This window comes from Artemia sp. Qi Xiang Cuo, chromosome 21 (assembly GCF_049724085.1).
Source record: "Artemia sp. Qi Xiang Cuo chromosome 21, ASM4972408v1, whole genome shotgun sequence".
NCBI lineage: Eukaryota > Metazoa > Arthropoda > Branchiopoda > Anostraca > Artemiidae > Artemia > Artemia sp. Qi Xiang Cuo.
Window position 1 is genome coordinate 31,041,332 of NC_142814.1, and position 23,496 is coordinate 31,064,827.

Sequence of the window (23,496 nt, forward strand, 5' to 3'; positions counted from 1 at the left end):
TAAAGCTCGAATTAAAGATTATTAGTCATGGTCTATTGGCCAAGATATTCTAGATTAAGCCAGAAGTACGAACATTGATTCATTCATCTTTACCAAGTAATGGGAATAACCGTGGGTAAGTCCTTAACTTTATAATTTTATGGTCAAAGAGGTTGCTTAGGATTGTAAATATTTTTAACACTGACAACCTGCTGTCTCTTTGTGCTTTACGCTTGTTTGTCTGTATTTAAACTTCTTGAGGAATTTTTATGGACCTCTTTGTTGACAAAACGGTTCCTTTATATTACATTGCGACGAATTTAAGCCCCAATCATGTACCAGAAGAAATACCTTTCTTCTTGGGAGGGAGATGGGAATTCAGAGGATGTTCGTAGGAATAACGAAATATAATACCATAAGAAGAAGGAAGTATATTTCACCAATTGAATAATCCCTGTAAGTATCCACATAATATTTAAAATCAAAATACACACATTGCCATCTATACTCTGCCTACATCATACGCATGTGAACCTACTCTTTCAGCCAGGAGAGTAGAATAAAAACTCTTTGTTCTTTCTTGGTGCCAATCTCTACTAGAGCGGCCATATTTGGATTCTTATGGCAAGTAAGATATGTCCATAAGATAAATAAATCACTAAGTAGCCAAAGTGTAATTTTTTAGAGCATACTAGTACTTAAGTCAATGTTGCAAAATGCATACACATTGGTGAATCTAAGAAGAAATAAGATTCGAATTATTCTAGCGTTACAATGAGGAATTTACTAGTATTTATGTTTTGACTCTACACTGTATTCGTGGTTTGACTCTAGACGGAACCATAGAGCTTAGAGACATTTTTCAAGTCTTTTTTCAAGACATATTTTCTGAAAAATGACATTTTTCATTTTTCAGAAAATATAATTGCTGTAAATACCCGTAAATAAATTGATTTATAAGGGTCAAATTTAACCTGGGAATTTTTTTTAGTGTATTGGATGTGCATTAGATATACTCTCTTTAGTGTACTTCTCTGTTCACAAATTGAAACAAATCAATCTTTCCTCTATTTTGTCAACTTTCACTGTTTCTTTCTAATATTGAAAGAAAGCTGTGCTCTATGTATTTAATGAAGTTTCTTTTAAATTAAATAACCCCCTTTCTATTCACTTTTGCATGCGTGCCTTTTCTTTGAGTCCTTGTGCCTGTGTTTCCCTATTCGTTTTCGTATGTGTATCTTAACTACAGTTTTCTTTTCCTTGGTTCTCTCGTATATTTTGTCAATGTAGATATGACTTGCTAATTTTTCTATAAAATACTATTCCTGCTAATGCTCATTCTATACTGTGTTTTAAAGTTACTTAATTAATTAATCACCCATGGGTGCCCATAGGCTGAATTTTAGGGGGGAGGGGGCTTACCTGGTCTAATCGGCAATTTCAATGCTGTATAGTTGAAATCTCAAGACAAAATATCATAGGCAGTGCGATAGCGCTGCCTGAGCAAAGAGCGGTCTGGGCACAATATATATATATTTTGTTTTAGGCCAGGGCACTTCTTGTAGAAAGTAATATCATAGAAACTTCAAAAAGAGCTCATGGAGGGCAACCAGCCCCCCCCCTCCCACGTCAATCACTTCCCCGAACACTTCCAATCAAAATTTCGAGATAGTTATTTTGTTTGGCGTGGTTTGAAAGTCCAGATATTATGTCTTTGAGGATGAGACCCCCCCCCCCACAGTCCTCAGGGCGGAGGTTGTAAGCTATGCCCCGGGGGCATATAAGTTTTTTTGGAAACAGTGGCCGTATAAACTTCAGAGGGGGGCTCATTGGATTGGAAATCAGAAGTTTAAGTGCCATTTTTAGAGTCAAATTTATGGGAGGGTAGCTTTACCCCCACGTCATATTTTCCCCAAATGCATCCGATAAAAATTTTGAGATAGCCATGTGTTCAAAAATAGTCGAAAGATCTCATAACACGGCCTTTGGGGTTGACCCAGAGTATGGGGGTAAGGGTCCTAAGTTGTGCCCGGGGAATATAAGGGTTTTATGAAGGGGTGGTTGTGTGAACTTTAGAGGAGTTCCATTTGATTGGAAATGTATAGTTCTAGTTCCATTTTAAGAGTCAAGCGTGATGGAGAGAAAATAGCCCCCTCCCCTCCCTGACATCTTCTTTTCCCCAAAAACAGTTGATCGAAATTGTGAGATAGCCATTTTGTAACCAATAGTCCAAAGATAATATAACAATGTTTTCAGTAATCGAATATAAGAAATATTTAGGCGGACGTCGAACTAAATAAAAACAAACTATGAGCGTGTGGACTTTCAAAATGGAGACAAAGCAATATCTCAAGAACAACTTATATTATTAAGTTAGACCTTTAAGAGTAAGTTGTCGGGATGTTGAACTAGCCAGAAGGCACTATGTGTATACTTTTAGTACTACCACTATAGTTAATGTAACTAATGATGCTAAGAGTATTAAGGTGAAACTTGTAGGAATTATTTAGGGGGAGTTCCAATTAAACGAAAACACTGTATGCATGCAGGTTTTCAAAAAGGCATGTAAGCAATATCATTGGCAGCACCACTCTATAGTAGCTAGAAATATCCTTGAAACATTTAAAAAAGCTAATTCGATTCAAAATTATAAGTTCTTGTGTCCTTTCTAAGATTAAATAGAGATTGTAGGGCAATTAGCCCGTCTCACAAGCCGATTTATTTCCCAAACACATCCAGTCAAAATTTTGAGACAACTATTTTGCTCAGCATAGAAGAACGGTCCAGCAACTATGTCCTTAGGGATATTAGGCATGCTCACCCCCCCCCCCCCCAATTATGTAATTGGCCCATTATGCTATATGACTAAATGCTGCTTTAAACTAAATAAAAAGTATTGTGTTTGCGGTTGCCAATAAGACACTTCGGCAATACAGCGAGAGAGACTGGGGGTATTAAGTTGAAGCTTTCGAGGCTGCTACTGTTACTACTTCTGCTCTTAAAATCTAAATAAATAAATAGAGTGTAAGTGTATCCAGGTTGTTAAAGAGCATAGATAGAATCTTCTGGGAATGATATTGAGTTTTATTTTTTCCGGTCAACTTGAGCAGGTATAAAATAAAGTTAAAAATACTATTTGTGTCAGGATTAAAAATTGTTGAAAAAGTTTCTCCCAGCATACAAATAGTAAGCCAAACTACGGATTTTAATAGAAAAAAACGAAAAGATATAAAATATTATTTTTTACATGAAAATGACTTTGTCAATAAAAAACGGAACAGAAATTAACCTAAAGAAACTTTTTCCACAAAGCAAGTTTTTCAAAAAAAAGTAAAGAGCTCCATTAAGCTAAAACTGGGCAGAAATGAAGTCAAGGAATCATCCAAGCGTAAAACTACCACAAATCATTATCAATAAATAAATGAAACTCAAAATGAACAGAAATCAGAATAAATAGCCGAGTCAAATTCGAAACGAGCAAAAATTAACATTAGTAGGGCTGATAACCCCCATGCCTTATCAAGACCAGAAAATAATTTGCGCTTTACTGAAAACAAAACATGTTTAAATGTTTTCACTTATTTTACTTTAAATAAGTAAAACACTTTTTATACTCACTTTTTTTTACCCTTTTTATATTTTAAGGAATAAATATCAGTATACGTATATTAAACTGACAATCCACGGTATTTTTTTTTTTTTTTAGTAAAGCCTAAGTTATGTTCTGGTCTTAAGAAGGCATGGGGGGTTTTCAGCCCTAGTAAATGTTAATTTTTGCTCCTTTTAAGTTTGACTCGGCTATTTGTTATAATTTCTGTTCGTTTTGAGTTTATAGGTATATCAAACTGACAATCCACGGTCATTTTTTTTTTCTGCTAATCCTAAGTTATGTTCTGGTCTTGAGAAGGCATGGGGGTTGTCAGCCCTAGTAATGTTAATTTTTGCTCGTTAGTTTCATTTATTTTTTTATAGTGATTTGTGGTAGTTTTGCGCTTGGAAGATTATTTGACTTAATTTCTGTCCATTTTTGGCTTAATGGAGCTCTTTACTTTTCTTTGAAAAACTTATTTTGTGGAAAAAGTTTTTTTAAATTAATGCAAATATAAGGCAGCGTAATTCAGCCGGGGGGGGGGGACTGAATCCCCCCTTATCCCCCTCCCTTATGGGCGCCTATTTATTCACCAACTATCCTGTCTTTAGCCTAAAAGGAGTGTTCAAGTTTTTTTTCTTGTTGTATGCCCTCCACCTAAATAATTTTCCATGTTTATACCTGGCTTTTTAATCAAACTATATCTTAAATAACAGAAAACCTTGAAAATATGTTTCAGCGCCACAAGCGCTGTATATGATTGTGTCAACATTACTGGTTCCTACTTTTCCAGATATAATTTACCATAAATATAACATTTTCTTGCCCTGCCATATTTCTGTTAGAACTATTTAGATAGTTATTCATAAAAATGTTCGCAGAGTGTGATGTGGTTTATATGATAGGGTATAGAAATGGCCATTTAACAGCAATATGCCATCAATTGTCCTATTTTTTCCAGTTTATCCAGGATTACAGGGTGTAATTCAACCTGTCACTTATCTAACACGTTTAGTGGCACTATCTCTTGCAATCTGTGAAGCTAATATTGCGCTTGAAATACAGATATTGCGTACTGCACTTTAGTGTGAGTGATTATAAAAAGCAAACAGCAATAAGTGGGTATTGTGAATAGTAACACGAGTAAATCTGGATTTTTCATGTATTATTCAAGTTGCAGATTTTTCATAGAAAGCTCTTATTAAATCATTACCATATTACCATCAAATTACCATCATATTACCATTACATATTACCATCATTACCATCAAATCATTACCATTAGCTGTATTACGCTACTTGCTGCCAAAAATTAGGTTCCATCGATAATGTTTTTGTCACCTTAAATGTTCATAACTCATGTCCTAAATGTTTACTTTTTCTCTCAGGTTAGTTTTCATGTTTTCCAAATGGGTTTTTCTTTTCTCCTTGTGTGAGGAGAACTCTAATAATGAATAAATCGGTATTTTTTTCTATGCTTCTCTATCTCTTTTATTTCCCTTCATTCCGTATTTTTCTCTGGTTCCTACTGATCATATCATTTTGTTAAACTTTTACTAAAATATACAACAATTTTTGAAAGAAAACAAATAGATTTTTTTAATTTACGTCTTTGACAAATTATAATCAAACAAGCCAAAATAAGCAAGGTTGGATATTGAACCATACACCTACTGAACTGTGTGAAAGACAGATGAGGCAACCACTTGGCTATGAAACCAAAAATATATAATATAAACTATGATATCATTGCAAGAATAGTTACACTTTTTAATCCTCCAAAAGATAGTAATTTCTTGCTTTGACGGATATCTATGCTGGAATTTTTAGGATTTTGTTTTTAGCTCGAATGATATATAGAAAGTCTAATTTTTCCATTATACCCTGTAATTTCTATGATAAACTAAGCAAGGTTTTTTTTTTGAGTCTAAGTTAGATTCTCGCCCGACGACTCATAGGTGAGTGTTTTTAGGTTGTCTTGCTTAAATAATCCGTAAAAAATATAATATTTAAACTGCTCTTAGTAATTTCTCGGTTTAAGAAACACATGTCTTTGTCTTTAGGTTTTTGCGGTCCTATCCCTATCCTTCGTTTGATGTATGGGACTTAGACACGGTAGATAGAGGCGTTGAACGTCAGATCTTTGACGAATTGAAGAAAAAAGACTGGAAACTACTTATAGCACATTGTCTTGGAGTGGATCATGCTGGTCATAGGTATGGCCCGAATCATCAAGAAATGGAAAGAAAACTTAAGGAAATGGATATATTTGTAAGGTAAAATGTTATATTGTACTTAAGTTAGATCAAAGACTGTAAAAGTGAGGCTAAACAATAATGAAGCAAAGAAGGATCACGTCAGTTATAACAGGCTTGTTTCAGGGGTCTGTTCCAGAACCCAATTATTGTTAATGATCATCGATTATAATTAATCGTTTGTTATATAATTATTATTTTTATTAAAGATTTTTTTTATTACTTTCAGCTTAAAATGACCGAAAAATAGGTATTTATCCCCTAAAATGCTTGTAATCAGGGTTGCCCTATCAAACAGTGCATGATAACGAACTGTAAGTAAGGAGCGATGCGGCTCAATAATAACCGAAACTCTAAAAATGGAATTTTGATACAGATAGATATATCAAAAGAATCGTCTTATTATGCTGATATAAAATTGATTGGAGGGCAACTAGGCCCCCTCTCCCGCCCCTCTGTTTCCCAAAACCGTCTGCTCAAAATTCTCAGATAGACATTTTGTTCATCATAGTTGAAAGGCCCTATAACTATGCCTTTGAATATTACATACGCCCTCCCCCCATCCCCAGGGGAAAGGTCTTTAAGTTATAAAATTTGTCCATTGTTTACGCAATGTATTTGTTCTTGGGAAGTATACATACATTTTTGGGTGGGGGACGGTGAATATTCTGCTGGGGGATTTCCACGGGGGAAGTTTCCAGGGGGTGAACTAGTCAGGGGTGATTTGACCCTGGGGGGATTTGCCAGAATTCCTATTCAAAATTCTTCTTATGTTTCTTGCTTTCTCTTTTCCGTCTCAATTTTACGCGTGGAGTAATTATCCGGGGTAAATTTTCACCGGAATTGAATTGTTTTGAGGATATTTCCGTGGGGAGGGGATTTCTCCGTGAAGGTGGGGTGATATTTCTGTTCGTTCTAAGTTTTAATGTTACTCCTTACTTTGAGTTGAAAAAACTTGTTTTTCTTTATCTAATATAAAAAAAAGGCTAAAATTGTAATCCTTTACGTCCCTATAAGTAATGCAAATTCCTCATAATTTTGTGTTATCTAGTGTCTTGCAAATACAGTAACAACAAATAATAAACTACTATTAATGACAGTTAATTTTTGGAGCTTGCTGTTTGTATAAGTAATTTTGTTTCCTGTCTGTGTCTTTTCATGGGACTGATTTATTAGTGGAATAATTATGACAGGGGCTGTTAACCGAAACCTAATGGTTTTGTATGATGTCTTTTAATGCATTGGTGAAATTGCTATGCATAGATTCTGACCGTCTTCTTCTTAGATTAGAAGCTGGATTTGTGTTAACTTCAGTGCCATCTACGAAATATTACTAGCGACGAGGAATGAACTCAGTAATAGTTCCTTTTTTAAAGTTTTATATAGATTGATAGACTATCCGATTAATATTCTACTTTAGGCTAGTCATGGAGAATCTCCCACGTAATAGTCTACTTCTTGTATTTGGCGACCATGGAATGACGTCAACAGGGGATCATGGAGGGGACACCAACGATGAAGTAGATGCTGCATTGTTTGCATATAGCAACAGCCACCCTTTCACGAATGATGCAAACAGAGAGATTCCCCAGGCAAGAATTAACAACAGAAATTATTATAACTATCTGATTCGGTCGGTATCCAAACGAAAGGGCTAAATTTTAGCTACTTTTGAAACCAAATTTGGATTTCAAAGCCTAATAGCGCGTCCAAACTATCCGTTTTCTGAAAAAATGGCACGAAAATCTGGAAAAAGGAATAGTCGTCCAGACTAGGCGGTTTTTTCAAAAACACGGTGGTACTTTAAAAAAATATCTGTACAAATTAATCAGTCATCCTCATCAAATGTGTTATTCTGAGCCAAAACGTATAGAAAACAAATTTAGAGCCTCAGTTAGACAATTTACCTTTTTTCTATTCAAAACCATCTTAGACAACTATTTTTATTTATCACTTATCGTGTCTAATCGTCTCCTTCTTCTGGCTTTTTTTTCCAGAAAAGCTGTCCACATTACCGCTTCCGTCCCATTTTTTCATTTTCTGACCCTCTGATTATTCCTGCCCAAAAAATCGAAAAATGGGACGGAAGACTTGTCTACATTTCCAGATTTCCGTCCCATTTTTCCAGAAAATGGATAGTCTGGACGTGCTATAAATAACAATGAATTGGGTTAAAACATCAGTCTTGGAACGTTTCTTAGATGTAAAGGTTGACATTTAAGAGCTTGTAATAATCTTTTGGCCAATTGATTTGCTCCTGTAAAGAAAAAAAGAAGAATAAACTCGGAGAAACTTTAAAAGAAAAAAATTAAGAGAAATTCCTAATCATAGCTACAGTTGCTATATAGTTCTCCTGTACAAGTCTGTACAAGTTGCTCTTTATGATGAAGGTGAAAAAATTTTTCTTATCCTCAAATGGTATCGGTGACCAATAGTAGGTACATCAAGTTTCATAAAATCGACTTTATTGTGTTTGTTTTATTTCATATTCGTCCCTTCTCCTAAAATCGATTTATTAGTTTTTCAAATCTGCTATAATACCAACGAACTTCTGGGTTACCTCCTGTGAATAATTTCTGAGACCACACTGACTAATCGTGACAAAACTACGAGAAGAAAGAAACGCTGATAATAACAGCCATGAAAAAATGCTGATTAAAATGCAAATATTTCGGTCAAGACCTCTGCTTCACTGTCTTCAGTGCAAAATAAAAAAAAAATACAAATAAGAATCCAAAGGATAATATAAAACCAAACCTTAAAACAAACACAAAACTAAAATAAGAAAACCCTCTCAAAGCAACGGTGAAAGGGCAACAGAATAAAAATACAATACCAAATGGCAATTCAATATTTCAATTTATGTAGAACATTTTTAAAAGCCAATTGCTTACCAGGTAAGATATTATCAGGGATTCTATTAGGTTGCAAAATATGATTTTGTGGACTGATATAAACACGTTCAGAATTAAAAAGTTCATTATAAATGGGGCTTAGATATGTTTCTCCAGTATCTATTCAGGCTACCCTTTGGTGAATGTGCTTTTTATTTAATGTGTTCTTTTATTCTCTGACCTTTAACAGGGGCAAAAATATAGACGTTATCAAATAAAATAAAATGGTGTGGTTTGTCATAAACGTGTTGAGACAAGGCAGAATCAAAGGTCAGAGGTCTTTGTCTTAGTCCCATGGCTTTGTCGATTGAGGACCTGTGTTCTGACAACCTTTCCCCCAATTTTTATTGGGTTCTTTCAACATAGAAACACCCGCAAGAACAGGGAACCCTGTAACACCACTCCCAAAGCGGGGTTGGTTTTATCTTTGCCGCTGTTGAAAAAGCTCTGTATTTTATAAGAATTTTTAAAGGTGACATTAAGGTTATTTTGTGTTAGGATTCTTCTCAGTTTGCCACTCAGTTTGGGAATATAGGATAAAACATTGAAACGTTTATTATCACCCACCAAAGGGATGATATCTGGTGGGGGCTGTGGATTTGATGCATCCTTTTCTTTTCTTTTGTCTTTTTTTCTATGATGGAGTCCAACAATATTATGGGATATTCATTGCAAAATAAAATGTCTTTGAGATAAGACCATGATGTAAAAAAAGATACAGTTTTGGCCAGTTTCGATGCTATTTATATGTATACTACTGGTGATATTAGAAAAAGTGAACTTGCTCTTCAAAGGAAACTAGAAGATAATGTTGACCAAATGGACTACAAAACAGTAAATATCAAAAATATTATGGGTCTTGTCCAACTTTGCAAAAGGTGTTCTTTATATTTCCGATACAACAATCAATTTTTCACCCAAATTATGGGTCTACCAATGGGTGCTAGCCTTTCATCTTTTTGGTAACTTTTTTACATGGAATTTATTGAAATCTCCGCTTTGAAAATTTTTTCTCCGAAACGCTGTTTCTGGGGCCGGTTTGTGGATTACGTTATCTCCGTGTGGCATCATGGAGAGATGTCACTTAACTCCTTTTTGACTTATCTTAATACTTTGGATAAGCATAAGCTGCCTTCTCTAGACGTCTTAATCTTCGATAGATCTCTCAACCTTGAGTTTTTGATTTCTAAAAAACTTACACATAATGATAGGTATTTGAATTTCTCTTCCAACCACTCTCCTTGCGTAAAAAGAGGAGTAGTTATATCTTTGGTTGATCATGTAATTAGAATATGCTCAGGAGCTCATATAGTCCCAGAACTGAATTATCTCAAGGACATTTCATTTTGTAATGAATATCCCATAAAATTTTGGAATCCATCATAGAAAAAAGACAAAAAAAGGCAGAAAAGGATGCATCAACTCCACGACCCCCAACTGATATAATCCCTTTGGCGTGTGATAAGAAACTTTTCACTATTTTATCCTATATTCCTAAATTGAGTGACAAACTGAGAAGAATCCTAAAAAAAACCTAACCTTAATGTCACTTTTATAAATTCTAATAAAATGCAAAGCTTTTTCAACTGCAGCAAAGATAAACCAGCCCCATTTTGGGGAGTGATGCTTATAAGGCTCCCTGTTCTTGCAGGTGTTTCTATGTTGGAAGAAGCCAACAAAACTTGGGGAAAGGTTGTCAGAACACAGGTCCTCAATCGAAAAAGCCATGGGGCCACGTGAAAGACCTGCGACTTTTGATGCCGCCTTGACTCAACACGTCTATGACAACCCACACCATTTTGTTTTATTTGATAACGCCTCCATTATTGCCCCTGTTAAAGATCAGGAAAAAAACACATTAAATAAAAAGCACATTCACCAAAGGGTAGCCCTGAATAGAGATACTGGATAAACCAATCTAAGCCCCATTTATAATGAACTTATTTATTCTGATCGTTTTTATATCAATCCATAAAATCATATTTTGCGACCTAATCTCTGATAATATCATACCTGTTAAACAATTAGCTTTTAAAAATGCTCCATGTAGTTGAAAGATTGAATTGCCATTCAGTATTGTATATTTTATTCAGTTGTCCTTTTACTGTTGCTTTGAGAGGGTTTCCCTATTTTAGTTTTGTGTTAGTTTTAAGATTTGGTTTTTATATTATCCTTTGGATTCTTATTTGTATTTTTTTTTGTTATTATTTTGCACTGAAGACGGTCAAGCGGATGTCTTGACCGAAATATTTGCATTGTAATCTGTATTGTTTTACTGCTTGTTATTATCTTTGTTTCTCTCTTCTTTACGGTTTTTTATCGTTTTGTTACCTCCCGTCCGTTTTATCTTGGGGAGATAAAAACATGACTAAAAAAATTTCCTTTTCTCGGACATACTGCTTATAATTAACTAATCAGGTTTATTTTTTTTTTTTATCTATTTGAAAAGGCTGGGTTTTGATTCCTCAAAAAATTTAAATGATAATGAGCTTTATGTTAATTAAAGGTTTTTGCGAAAATAAAGTTTTGTGGATTAAAAAAAAAAATAAAAAAAATAGAAACCCTCAATAGTGAATTCCGATCGAAATGGAAAGGGCACCGTTGGTATCGCTTTTGTCCCAAACTCTTCAATGGAGAATAACAATCCCCCATCTCGAAAACGAAAAATCGCTTGTTGTATGTGTAGCACTGATGTGCCCTGCTCTTTGTTTATTAGCAGGGGTGATCGTATCGAACAAGTAGTGGTAGAATATTGAGAGAGAGAGAGAGAGTAGTTGGAAGGAAATTCTCAATATCGAGTGCATATTTTGAAGAGATTGTGCCATAACAAAGTGCTGTTTTCCGGTATTTTGCTCAGCAGAACGTCTATTTTCGCGTTAAGAGGGCTAAAATACCAGAAAATGCAAACTCTAAGATAATTAGTCAGTTTTTTTAGGCCAAAATCTTAAATCGGAGGCTCTCACCTCTCCCTTCTCCTGTCTTGAAAAACAAGGAAAATCGTTTTTGTAGTTCCTTATCACTGTTCTGTTTCCTTTCTTTTTTTATTGCCTTTTTCTTTCACCAGGGCTCGCGTTCTACGGCAAGATTGTAGAGAATTGTTTCATGGCTCGTTTAAAAGCTATTGCTCATATTTATATACTTTTTAAGCTTGCCTTAACAATTTCACAATGAAGTTGGATATGGCACCAAAAGGGCAGTTTTTGCTGCCATTTCTATAGCGGAAAGACTGGGAAGCGTAACAGGGGTACCATTTTAATCTCAATGGTCAAAAATCCTTGAAGGAGGTTTATACTCCTTTCTCTTGTCTGCACCCTTTTCCCGACTCCTTTAATAAGTTACAACTAAAAAACGTGTTTTGAAGAAAACTGCCTAAGTTATATAAGGTTTACTCATAAAGTTAGGTCCTATTCTAATACTACAGACACATTAGCTGCCAATAGAGCAGCACAATTAGCAGGTTTTTGTCATCAGACCTTTATGCCTTTACTGTGGACTAGCAGTCATTTCTAGAACTCGGGGATAACCATTTTGGTTAATTTTCTTTTAGCTGAATATTTGAAAAATGTGTCGGCGTTATTGCGCCTAAGGCTCGTATCTAACATTTTGACATACTTAAAGTAAAGTAATTGCCAAAAACTGTTTGCTAAGTTGTTCTCAAAGTGAGAATGATCAGGATATTCTAGATGAGGTTGATCGAAGTGTGACTGAACGTACATTGCCTTGCTGATCTTCCTTTTAAATTCAGTTCAACGAACGGGTTTTGAACTCACTCTTTGTAGCATATGATTTTATCTTCTTGTCCTAGAAATGGTAACCTTCTGAAAAGTGAAAAATCTTTCGATTCAGTAGGAGCGCATTCTTTTCTGATCTATGCTAATGCTTTTTGCCTTGATATGGCTCCCATTTTTCTTCTTTGTTATTACCAACTTCGGTTCTTATTCTGACAAATTAAGTCTGCTTTGACGTGAATAATCTTTTTGGAAAATGTAAATTTGATACCTTTTCAGTATCTGGCTCCTTATCGGGCTAGCATTGTATATTTTAACAACTGGGTGGTTGAACATTTGTCTGGGTGACAATCCTGTTCATGACACCCTCCAATGGTAAACTGACCTGTATTTTCCTACGATTAGGATTAAAAGCTTTAAAGCATAAAAAAAAATCTAACTCATTTTTGAAATTGCTTGTAAATTCAATTAAATACGGAGCTTCAATGTAGTAGTAAATACTCCAAAGAATGGTGAATTTTCTTCATGTTTCTAGCTGGTGTTGCAAAGCTAAAACTTGACACCTTTACAATAATTAGGAACCCTTATTTTCTAGGTGGACTTGGTACCCACACTATCAATACTTGTTGGTATTCCAATACCTTTTTCTAACATTGGCCGGGTTGTAAAAGGACTTTTACCATTATCACCTAAGGACCGACTCTATTCTTTGGCACTGAATCAAAATATAGCCCAAGTAAGCTTCCATGTATTTTTACAGCTTTAAGTAGGTACGCCGCGCCTTATAATTACTTATTAGGAAAAATTCAAAATACAACTAGAAAAGTGGGGAAGGGCTTTTAATCGTTCAATATGAGTTTTTTAGACAAATTTTGAGTTTAAGCATGATTTTGACAAAAAATCTCCTGAAAAAAAGAAAATACAGAAGAAAAACAATAGAGTTTTTCAATTTGTTTTGCTCCATAATACATTTAAAGTATCATTAATTTATATATTTTAAAGTTCTGAATGGAATGATCCATGATCCAAGAACTATGTAACACTATAATCCAAGGGTTTCCACAAAGATTACTAGGGTTGTTCAAAACGAGAGAAGGTAACGAGGAAGTAAACTTCGAAAATTTTGGGAATAAATCATTCAAAATTTTATTTTATGATTTTAGTTTTAAAATTCATTGTATCAACGAGGTTTTTTCCCCGCAGTTTATTTTCTTTGCATTTGTTGTATATTTGTTGCTTATGACGGCTGTTGCATATATAGCGAAAATATCCGCTTAGATTGTATTCTCTGTGTTATTCACTGTCTTCACAAATTTCCTCGTTATGTTCTTTTGTTTTGTATGATGGAAAGGCAGTGCGGTCTTCATCAGCATTCATTGCTGAGATTGTCCATGATATAATGACCGTCATTTATATTTTCATTCTGGATCGGAATCTACCCAGTTTTCCGAGCCCAGATAATCCGTTAGCTCTACAGCCTAAATATTTGACTGTTTGCTCTGATTATTCCTTAATTCAAATTTTTCATATTTATTTCCACATTTCTTTCCAAATTTAGTTTCGTATCATCATCTATTCTTTGTGAAATTAAACAAGAAGGCATTTCGACCTTATTCTGTTTAAAATCAGAAACTTGTATAGCCAATGGTGTTGAATTACTCGGCATAAAAGTTATATTAAAAATTGAAAACCTAAGCTTTTTTCGTACCAATTTTTTTTTTCTATCAAGTGTTTTACTTCGTTTTTGGACAGAATTCTAAAATTGTCTTCTCAGGTCAAAGGACCCAACATGTGAAATGGAGCTATTTTTGAAATAGAAAATTTCTCTTAGTCTTCTAATAAATATTGATGACATTCGAGAAACTCCATTTTCAATTTTCTAACCTTTTCTTACCAGTTTATAAGATAAGCTATGAGTAGAGTGGTTAAGGATTTTTTCTGTCAATTTTTTTATTTGCATAATCCTTCTCGTGTTCTAAAAGTTGAAGCTTCGAGCACACTGGATCTTATTCACTGTATCACGAACACCTTTGGTTATATCTCGATGTATTGCTGATTTATTTGAAATTCTATATCGCCCTATTTCTTGTTCCTAACCTGGGAGATAAGTTTCTGAAACTCAAAACAAGTCTAGTTCAGAACCTTTGCATTGGTCAGTCAAAACGTCACGAACAATAGTTGTCTTTCACTGTCACAACACTCCATGTCGCAATTTTCATGTTGTTTAAATCATTGAAGTTATTATGGCCTACGGGAAAGCAATTATCTCAACCATTGCACATTAGGGAATAATAACTTCTCAAGCCTATACGAAGTGTTTAAGCCGCACTAGAAACGGACATTGACCTCCAGTTGAATGGAGGGTTTGTGCAACTCTTGGCCCATCTATTCACTACATTTTTTTACACTTGGCGATGCTCTTCTTTCAATCAGAATCAGCGTCCTGCACGAGCAATCTCAAGGCTATTACTTCCTATTTATTATATATTCATGCATGCAAACATTACGCTGGGGAGGCAACTCACAACAAATAGCATAACCAAGGAGAAGTTATCCAGCCCAAAAAAGGTCTACCAAAACAAACAAAACCCAGAAGAATCATCAAAGGTAAAAAAAATGCTATGGTGTTTCCTGGGCCATAATTTCATCAAGATGCGCAACATCTCAAAGTCGCTCTGCAGCGTTATTTGAAGTCGGGGTTCTGGTTAGGCAAACTTGTAAAAAGTCAACCTTAACCCCACTATGAGACCACGTGAGTAGGGTCTCCCTTCTGGGATTAGGGATGGAGTAAAAAGCTTATGACAGATTAGACATCCCGAACCCTCTCACCAAATCAAAACAGCTTAATGTCAGAAACAAATCTTTATGTTTATTTTCCCAGTTTCTTAGGATTCAAGAGCACTGTACTCTCAATGCTCCCAAATCGAGAAAATATTTGACTTGTTACCAGGCGCGTAGATATTGATTTGTTTTTGAAGAAGCTGGGGGGGGGGGGCGATTCGAAACAACCTAAGAACAGGTAATTTTTTTTAACATGAGAAGTTATAAAGGAAATATGAAAAATATGGAGATTTTGTGGATCGGGATTTGTTTTCTTGAAGGCTGGTCTCCATATGTTAGAACCATGAGTGGACCTCCTTTTTCTTTTGTTCGTTCAGTTTTTTCTGTATGTCAGAGATTTAATGCGTGCTTGATTACCTTCAGTTTGTGTGTTAAATCGGTGTGCTTCAATCGGTGACTCAAACTAATGAAGCCCGTGAAAATCAATCTATAATCGTAGTTTCAGAGGTCTGGGGGCTGCTTCAAGTGAAAACTAACCGAATTCATCAAAAGTACTGAATCTGGTAGTTTTTTCAACCAAACAGGATAATGCAAATATAATTATGCTTTAAAGATCATGAAACTATCAGTTAATTTATATAACTTAGCCCGATTTTTCCTTTAGTTCTTTAATTTAGTTAATTCAGTTTCCATGTAAATTAGTTTCAGAATACAGTCCTAATCTTTAAAAGTTAAAATTTTCCATCGCTGATACCAAATTGATTTATTGGCATTATGATTAAACTTAGTGAATTATAAAATACTAAATAATTTTTGAACGAAATCTGCGGAAAATCAGGAATAAACTTCCTAGAACATTGTTTTCCTTATAAAAGAGTTTTTTAACAAAACTATACTTTTTTTCGCTATCAGAGCCATCATTGACAATATGATTCGCTCTATACTGTGTTCTAAATAAGAAAAACCCGAAGTTTTTTTCTTGTGTATGAGCATGGTCACAGCCTCAGATGCAACCTAGTAAAGAACGAACTCTAGTCCATAGTAACCGAAAATTAAAAACGCATTCTGGAAAGAAAACTGTCAAGTGAGGGTAAATGGTCATTTGAAGCTGATTCAGGAATGACAATTATTATTTCAACTAATCTTAATGGTAAAAAAATAATAACATCTACAATAAAACCAAATAATAATATCTACTATAAAACCTGTGTGTAAACAATGAATAAGATTCTTAATTTGTGACTCTTGCTCCTGGGACTGCGTGGGTCATATCCAGATATAGTATTATGTCAAAAATAGCAGCACATCCTTGATCAACAGTTACTAGAGCACAGCGGCTATGGGACTCTCTTCTAGAGAAGGAGAATTCAAGTTTTAGCCGCTCTGTAGTAACGATATGATTCTGTTTTCAATGCTTGTACTTTTGAATGAATGCTATCCAAAAGGGATTCACAATTTTCATCAGTGTAAAACAAATTCATGATAAACACCTCTCTTTTGTTTATTTATATCTCTGTCTCGTTTGTTTCACGGAGCTAGTGGTGATCTTGCAATAAGTCTTTGATATAATTAATCCCATCTAGCTAGCCATAGTTATAAAGGGATTCCGTGCCATCTCTAACCAGCCGACAGTTTTCCTCAATCCGATTTTGGCTTCTGTCTTCAAGCAAAGCTAGAAGTTCCTTTTCCATTTTGAATCATTTCAACAACTTTGGAGTTGATGACTTCTATGAATTCCTTGTGATGGGATATAAATGTCTCCTCATTGGTCATTCTTACTCTCTGTTGGTGATATCCTTTAAGTTTGGCATGTTTTAAAAGTGAAGAAGTAAGACAGCTCTTACATCTGACCATTTTCTCTTTTCTTTAAAAATTGAAGCTTCCAATAAATCCATTTTCTTCTCTGTCCTTTCCAGACGCAAAAAACCTTCACCCTTATCTGAAAACCCATGAACAAGAGCAACAACCAGACCAATTAATACCAGTTTCAAAGTTTGAACAAATATTTATAATATATTATAGGTATCTTATTATTTAACCAACCCTCCTCAGACAAGCTCTGGTTCTTAGCTCGGTGGCCGATTTTTTTTTCTCTTTTTAATAACGATTTTATATTTACGACGAATTTAAAGAATCTGTAGGCTCAGCATAACTTTCATATCTATATAATCAGATAAAAAATATCTCCAAGAAGAAAAGTGTCCCCTTTAGACACTTATCTCTTTAGTTGGTTTTAACACATTTTTTTTGAAAATCCGTTTAAAAATTTTTGGTTTTTACGGGCTTGGGTTCATACTTTGCTAGGTTGGGGGCAACCATGACCACATAAAGCCTTCGGATTTTTTTTTGCAAGAAACTAGTAAAGAACGAACCACGTTGTCAAGAAAGGCTGTGCTGTCAAATATTGAACTTTTTGCCAAAATTGAACCTTATTTTAATGCTACCCTTTTACCCAAGTCTCTTTTTGAAGTAAAATAAGAGTGAATATCCATTTCTAGAATAAGGGTAAATAGAGTTCGATGATTGGGCAAAGATTAATTCCAGAAAAAAATGTATGTCTCAAAGGTGTGAAGTTTGGTGAAAGTTGTTAGGAGTAGTATAGTTTTGGCGCAAGTAACTCTTGCAGCTGTTCACATTCTTCAAGGTGTATGAAACATGCCAATGACATAATAGGATATATGTTGGAATTTCGGAGCAAAGGGATATGGAAGAAGTGGAGAATATATCAAACACAAAAAATTGTTTATTATAGAATATCTGGGTGGAGATAATAGAGGGAAAACTGTCAGAAGACATTATGATAAAAATCTATTTTTAGAATAAGGCTTTGTATAGTCCAGGCGGAGAAAAGAATTCCAGAAAAAAAGTGTGCAAATGTCTATCAGATAGCGAGATGTATATCTCAAAGATATCAAATTTGGTGAAAATATTTAGAAATTCCATAATTGTTGGCGCATATAGGCTTTCGAGTATTCATATTATTCCAGGTATATGAGACATGTCAATGATACTATGAAGCAATGGTGAGAAAAGCACCATTATTTCAAGGGAGAATGTCTCAAAAGTGGAAATTTAGCATAATATAGAACCCTCAAATATTTGATAATGCTTGAAATCGGTACTTTTTCTCAAAAAACAACTGGCTAAATTGTAAATTTATGGTATATAATAAAGAGAAGAGTTAAAATTTCAGGGTATCAAACAGTTCGTGGTAACGAACTGTAAGTAAGGAACGACCAGGCTCAATAGTAACCGAAACTCTAAAAACGGAATTCTAATACCAAAAGACATATCAAAAGAATACGCTTTTTATGCTGATTTCAAATATTTATATTTGATTAAGTTTAGTTTTGAAAGTCAAAGGTTACAAGGCTGACAAAATTTTCCTGATTTTCGAAAAAAGGGGGAAACAGCCCCTATAAGTCAAGTGATTTTAATGAAAATCACACGATCAGATTCAGCGTATCAGAGAACACTACTGTATAGGTTTCAAGCTACTATCTCCAAAATGTGGAATTTTGTATTTTTGCCAGAAGAAAGATCACGGATGGGTTTTTTTTTTTTTTTTTTTTTCTCTTCCAGGGTGATCCTATCGACCCAATGGGCCTAGAATATTGGGAGAGGGCTCATTCGAACGGAAATTACAAGTGCTAATGCCATTTTTAAGTGACCAAAAAAATTGGAGAGCAACTATGCCCCCTCCCCCGCCCCTTTTTTCCCAAAATTTTATGATCAAAGTTTTGAGATAGCCATTTTGTTCATCATAGTTGAACTATGCCTTTGGGTATAACATGACCCTTCCACAGCCCCACGGGAAAGGTCGTTAAGTTATAATATTTGTCCATTGTTTGTGCATAGTATTTGTTATTGGGATGCAGCCATACATTTTCGGGTGGGGGGGAGGCACATTTTCTGCTGAGGTTTTTTCCACGGGGAGGGAAGTTTCCAGGGAGTAAAATTGCCAGGGTAAATCATACACTGGGGGAATTTGCCAGAATTCTTATACAAAATTCTTTTTATGTGTCTTGCTTTCTCTTTTCCGTCTCAATTTTACGCGCAGGGTGGTTAAGAGTAATTGTCCGGGATCAATTTTCACTGGGTTTTGAATTGTCTAGATGATATTTCCGTGGGGAGGGGGTTTCTCCGTGGAGATGGGGCCAGATTTCCTGGCATTATTTAAAAAACGATCAGAAATTATATAAAAAAAAGACAAATTTCTTCAACTGTAAGTAAGGAGCAACATTAAAATTCAAAAAGGAATAGAAATTATTGCGTATATAAAGAGGTTTTCCCCCTCCTCAACACCTCACTCTTTCCGCTAAAGTTTGAACTTTGTCCCAATTCTTTAATAATGACTCCTGAAACAAAAGGGCCGTTTAAATATAACAATAAAACGCTTTTTTAAAAGTTCTCAAATACTTCAGCGCCAGGAGCGAGGTTTTGAAGAAGGGGCAACCCTCTTTATATACGTAGCAATTTCTGTTCGTTTTAAGTTTTAATCTTGCTCCTTACTTTCAGTTGTAAAATTTGTTTTTTTTATTTATCTGAATTAAAGGTCAAAATACTCAAATTATCGTTAATGGTTAATCTTGAATAAAATAATCCTAGAAGACACTTTTCCCCATGTGGAACCCTTGGACGCTTGTTATGGACGCATTGTTATTTATACATCATTACGCTTTTTTTTTTTTTTTGCATTTAATATCACCTGCAAGAGGAGTCTTTACATACTTTTTAAGCAGTGTTGACCTTAGCCCTTCATGCAGACATCTCTAAAGTTAATGCTACATAATATCACATATTTTTTTAGATAATGCTACAAATTTTTGGCATATCAGCTCCTACTATTCCTTTCAATTATTTTGACATTTATCTAATTCTTAATTTGATCTATTTTATCTGGTGCCTAAGTTATTATCAAAAATTATTACTTTCTTCTCCAAAACGCAGGGTAAATTTGGACTTTGTGGAATGGAATGTAACGGAAGTTTGAAATATACCCAAATTTTCGAAAATTGTTATTTTTTTGCCAAGTTTATCCTAAGAGTAAGTAAAAAAGGGATGCATATTTCTTTTATTTTCTTGCTGAAGTATTGGTACCATTAATTTTTTCTTAATTTTAAAGTTAATGGTTAGTTTTTAGAAAAAGACACCATTTCAGAAAGGGGTCAGACAAGGAGGTGCTTTATCACCTAGATTGTTCAAAATATTTATTTCTCAAGTAGTCAATAATATACCTCCGACATATTTACCTGGGTTGTGTAATACTTCGTATCAAAGCATGTGCGGATGACCTTCTTGTTATCAGCTTGAGGTAAAATAGTCTTTCCAATCTATTAATCATTTTTTGAAGCTTTTGTTCGGATTGATCTTTATTTAATGTTGACAAGTGCAAGTCGCTTACTTTCGGATCTTGGTCTTCTTCTTTGCAACGTCTCTGGCATGTAAACGTTTTCCGTCCCCTTTGTGGCGTCTTTTAGGTGTCGGGCAATAATATTATTAACAATTTAGGAACATTCCATTCAGGGCTGATTTCCAACCCAAGATGAAAATTCAGTTTAGTTATCTGAGAATTGCTTCAAACAGATATAAATATAATTGTAAGAATTTATGCAAGTGATTTTCAGCTCATTGTGATCATTCTGTTCTGTATCTTTCTGGGTTTTATCCCGTGTTATAAAGATCGATATTTCTTCCTTGTGCATCCAGTATTTCCGGTATTTTAAATTTCTTCTTTTTCTCCGTCTATGGTGCTGTAATAGGAAGATTATATCAACACTTAGGAGGAATGATGTTTTTAGTAAAGTTATCTTGCTAAGTAGTAAGCTTTCGGATATCAGTTAAAAATAAACTTTCTCCGTCCCACTGTCCTGAAAATCTATATTTTTCCTAGTTAGTATTTTTCCTTCTTGTTTGATTTGTTTTACTCAGCTATTTACATTTTTGTTATTCGTTAAAAATAAAATACATGTAATATACTATTTAAAAGATTTTCCCCTGAAGAACACTTGTTCCCTTAGGGGATCTTTGGATACTTTTCATGGATGGTTTTATAATTGGTGCTTTGTTGCACCTTTTTGCTACAAAGTTTTATTTTGGGGAAGGAGTCTTTGCACGCTTTCTAACCCAACCCCCAATCTCTTTATACAAACATGGTTAATGCAATTTTTTTTAGTTACTATCAGTCAACACAGTTTTTCCTCAATACCCTATGGCTCCTGGCAGGGTACCAAAAAAAAAAAAAAAAAAAAAAAAAAAAAAAAAAAAACAGGAAAAAGAAAACGTATCACAGCTTCCAGAGCAGAATAGTGTTCAAGATTCCTTTTTGTTCAAGATGGCGGACTGAAATTCTCCGATATAGAGTTTTTGACCATGGTGATTCCAATGACGCAGCTTTCATTTCGACCCGATACCATTTTCAAGGAATTTCAGGCTCTTTTATGGAATTCCCGTAAATTTGTTTTGCAAATTAAACTTTTGCTATTAAGATTAACCACAGTAACAGTTATTATTCCTGAATCAATTTAAAATAATTACTTTCTCAAATGACAGTTTTTCTTCAAAATGTGTTTTTATTTTGGGTTACAATGGGCTAGGATTTGCTTTTAACTGCTCCAGCCAATTCATTCTGTGTGTAAAAGCTGCAACCAATATCAAGCTGGATCCAAATAAACTCGGACTTTTTCAGAAATCCAAGTTCTTCGAAAGCGAAATTAAGCTTATTTTGAATTTTTCTAGTTCGTTCGGATAAGGCGATTCAGTGAGTAGTACTTGTAGCTTTTCTTCCTATTAAACCCATATTAAAGCTTCAAAGTTTCCTTTCTTACCACTATCCCCTGCTCGTTGACAGCAGAGCTAAGTGTATCAATCCTATTATCTTCCCTCTGATGAGCAATCTCTACTAGTTCTGATATTTGCCAAGCCAATACAGGAACAGGAAACGCAAAAACACGGCACGATCGGATCACCTTTAAGGGTTGACAACCCCGCACTGGGTATTAGAAGAACAGCTTTTTAAGACACCAGACCTCAATTTTGAGTTAAAGGTAATAGTACTGAAACTCCATCTGTTGATTCCTATAAGTGGAAGTTAAACAAACACTACTCTAGGGAGAAAACCTAGGTAAGTAGATGTGGTATAACTGGACTGCTCAAAACACTAAATTTTTGTTTCAGGTGAGGCAGTACCTGGACAAGTACGTTTCTTACGCGCCATCAGCCACGCAAGGGTTAAAGTTGGATAAATTATTTTCCAGAGTAGACAGAGTCAAAGAGGCACCTAATATGAACGAAGCAGAAAATGTGCTTAAATCTATTCAAATGAAGTTCCGGCAGACATGCACACAGTTCAACGTTCATTTTATTTTGATTGGTTGTTTCCTTTCAGCAATTACTATATGTCCTTCGGTATTCTCAAAAAAAGTGACGTACAGTAATAATGTAGCTTCTGCACTAGTCTTAGTTTTAAGTAATTGTTTTACTCTGTTTCTAGTTTATAATGAATACTTAGCTGTTTTAATTGAGATTGTATTAATATGCGTAATGAGCTTTGTTTCTATTTATATTATAGAAATACACTCTTCTGTGTGTTTTGGCGATGTAAAATTTAGCTTACTAATTTTAATTTTCTCCTGTTTTATCTATTTTTCTAATAGTTTTGTAATTGCAGAACCAGTTATTTTAAGATTTTTACTGTCAACTCTAATATTTCACAGAAAGACGCTAAATGGCAAGCGAAATTTAAGAAATTTATTTAATACTATTTTAGCTACAGCTTTAGTCCAATTAAATCAATATTTTGAGCATTGCAGAGAAGAAAATGGTTCAGAATGTCTTAATAATGATTTGTACAAGCCACAGTCTAGTCTTAATAGCAGCGCTTATTTTGTTTTGTTTCGTTTATTACTTGCGTTAATTTCAACGTCATTATTACTTTTCTTAAAGAAAAACTCAAAGTTGTTTAAATGTTTAGCTCTAAACTTTTTCTGTGTGAATGTTTATTGGATTTGTGAATCCTTTAAGTTACTGCCATCTTCATTTCATAGTTTTCTGCCAAATGTTGTATTAGCAAGTTTTCTGACGTTTTGGTGTTGCGGCTTAAATGGCCTTGTGGATTTTGAAGATTTAATTTTTATTATTCAATTGACGGTGATGTTACTGGTTGGAGATGGGCTGGCGCCCTCTGTCGTTTCTTGTCTTTTGGCTTAAGAATTCTGGAATGCTGATAATGACAGCGGGAATGGTAATTTTTATTTATGTTTATATTGGTA

The 23,496-nt window shown here is 34.5% G+C and overlaps 1 protein-coding gene across 3 annotated transcripts in view; it reads left to right on the forward strand.

Moving 5' to 3' along the window:
• Positions 1 to 23,496, forward strand: part of LOC148939447 (GPI ethanolamine phosphate transferase 3, catalytic subunit-like) — an 83,635-nt gene that overhangs the window by 28,643 nt on the left and 31,496 nt on the right. For 2 of the 3 annotated variants that reach the window (XM_089106532.1, XM_089106533.1), the window contains exons 4-7: positions 5,632 to 5,844; positions 7,244 to 7,415; positions 13,041 to 13,181; positions 22,403 to 22,694. In XM_089106532.1, the coding sequence (XP_088962658.1) occupies positions 5,632 to 5,844; positions 7,244 to 7,415; positions 13,041 to 13,181; positions 22,403 to 22,694 (818 nt within the window). Of the gene's footprint in view, positions 1 to 5,631; positions 5,845 to 7,243; positions 7,416 to 13,040; positions 13,182 to 22,402; positions 23,469 to 23,496 lie in introns of all 3 variants that reach the window. The other variant, XM_089106531.1, reaches the window with a different exon arrangement.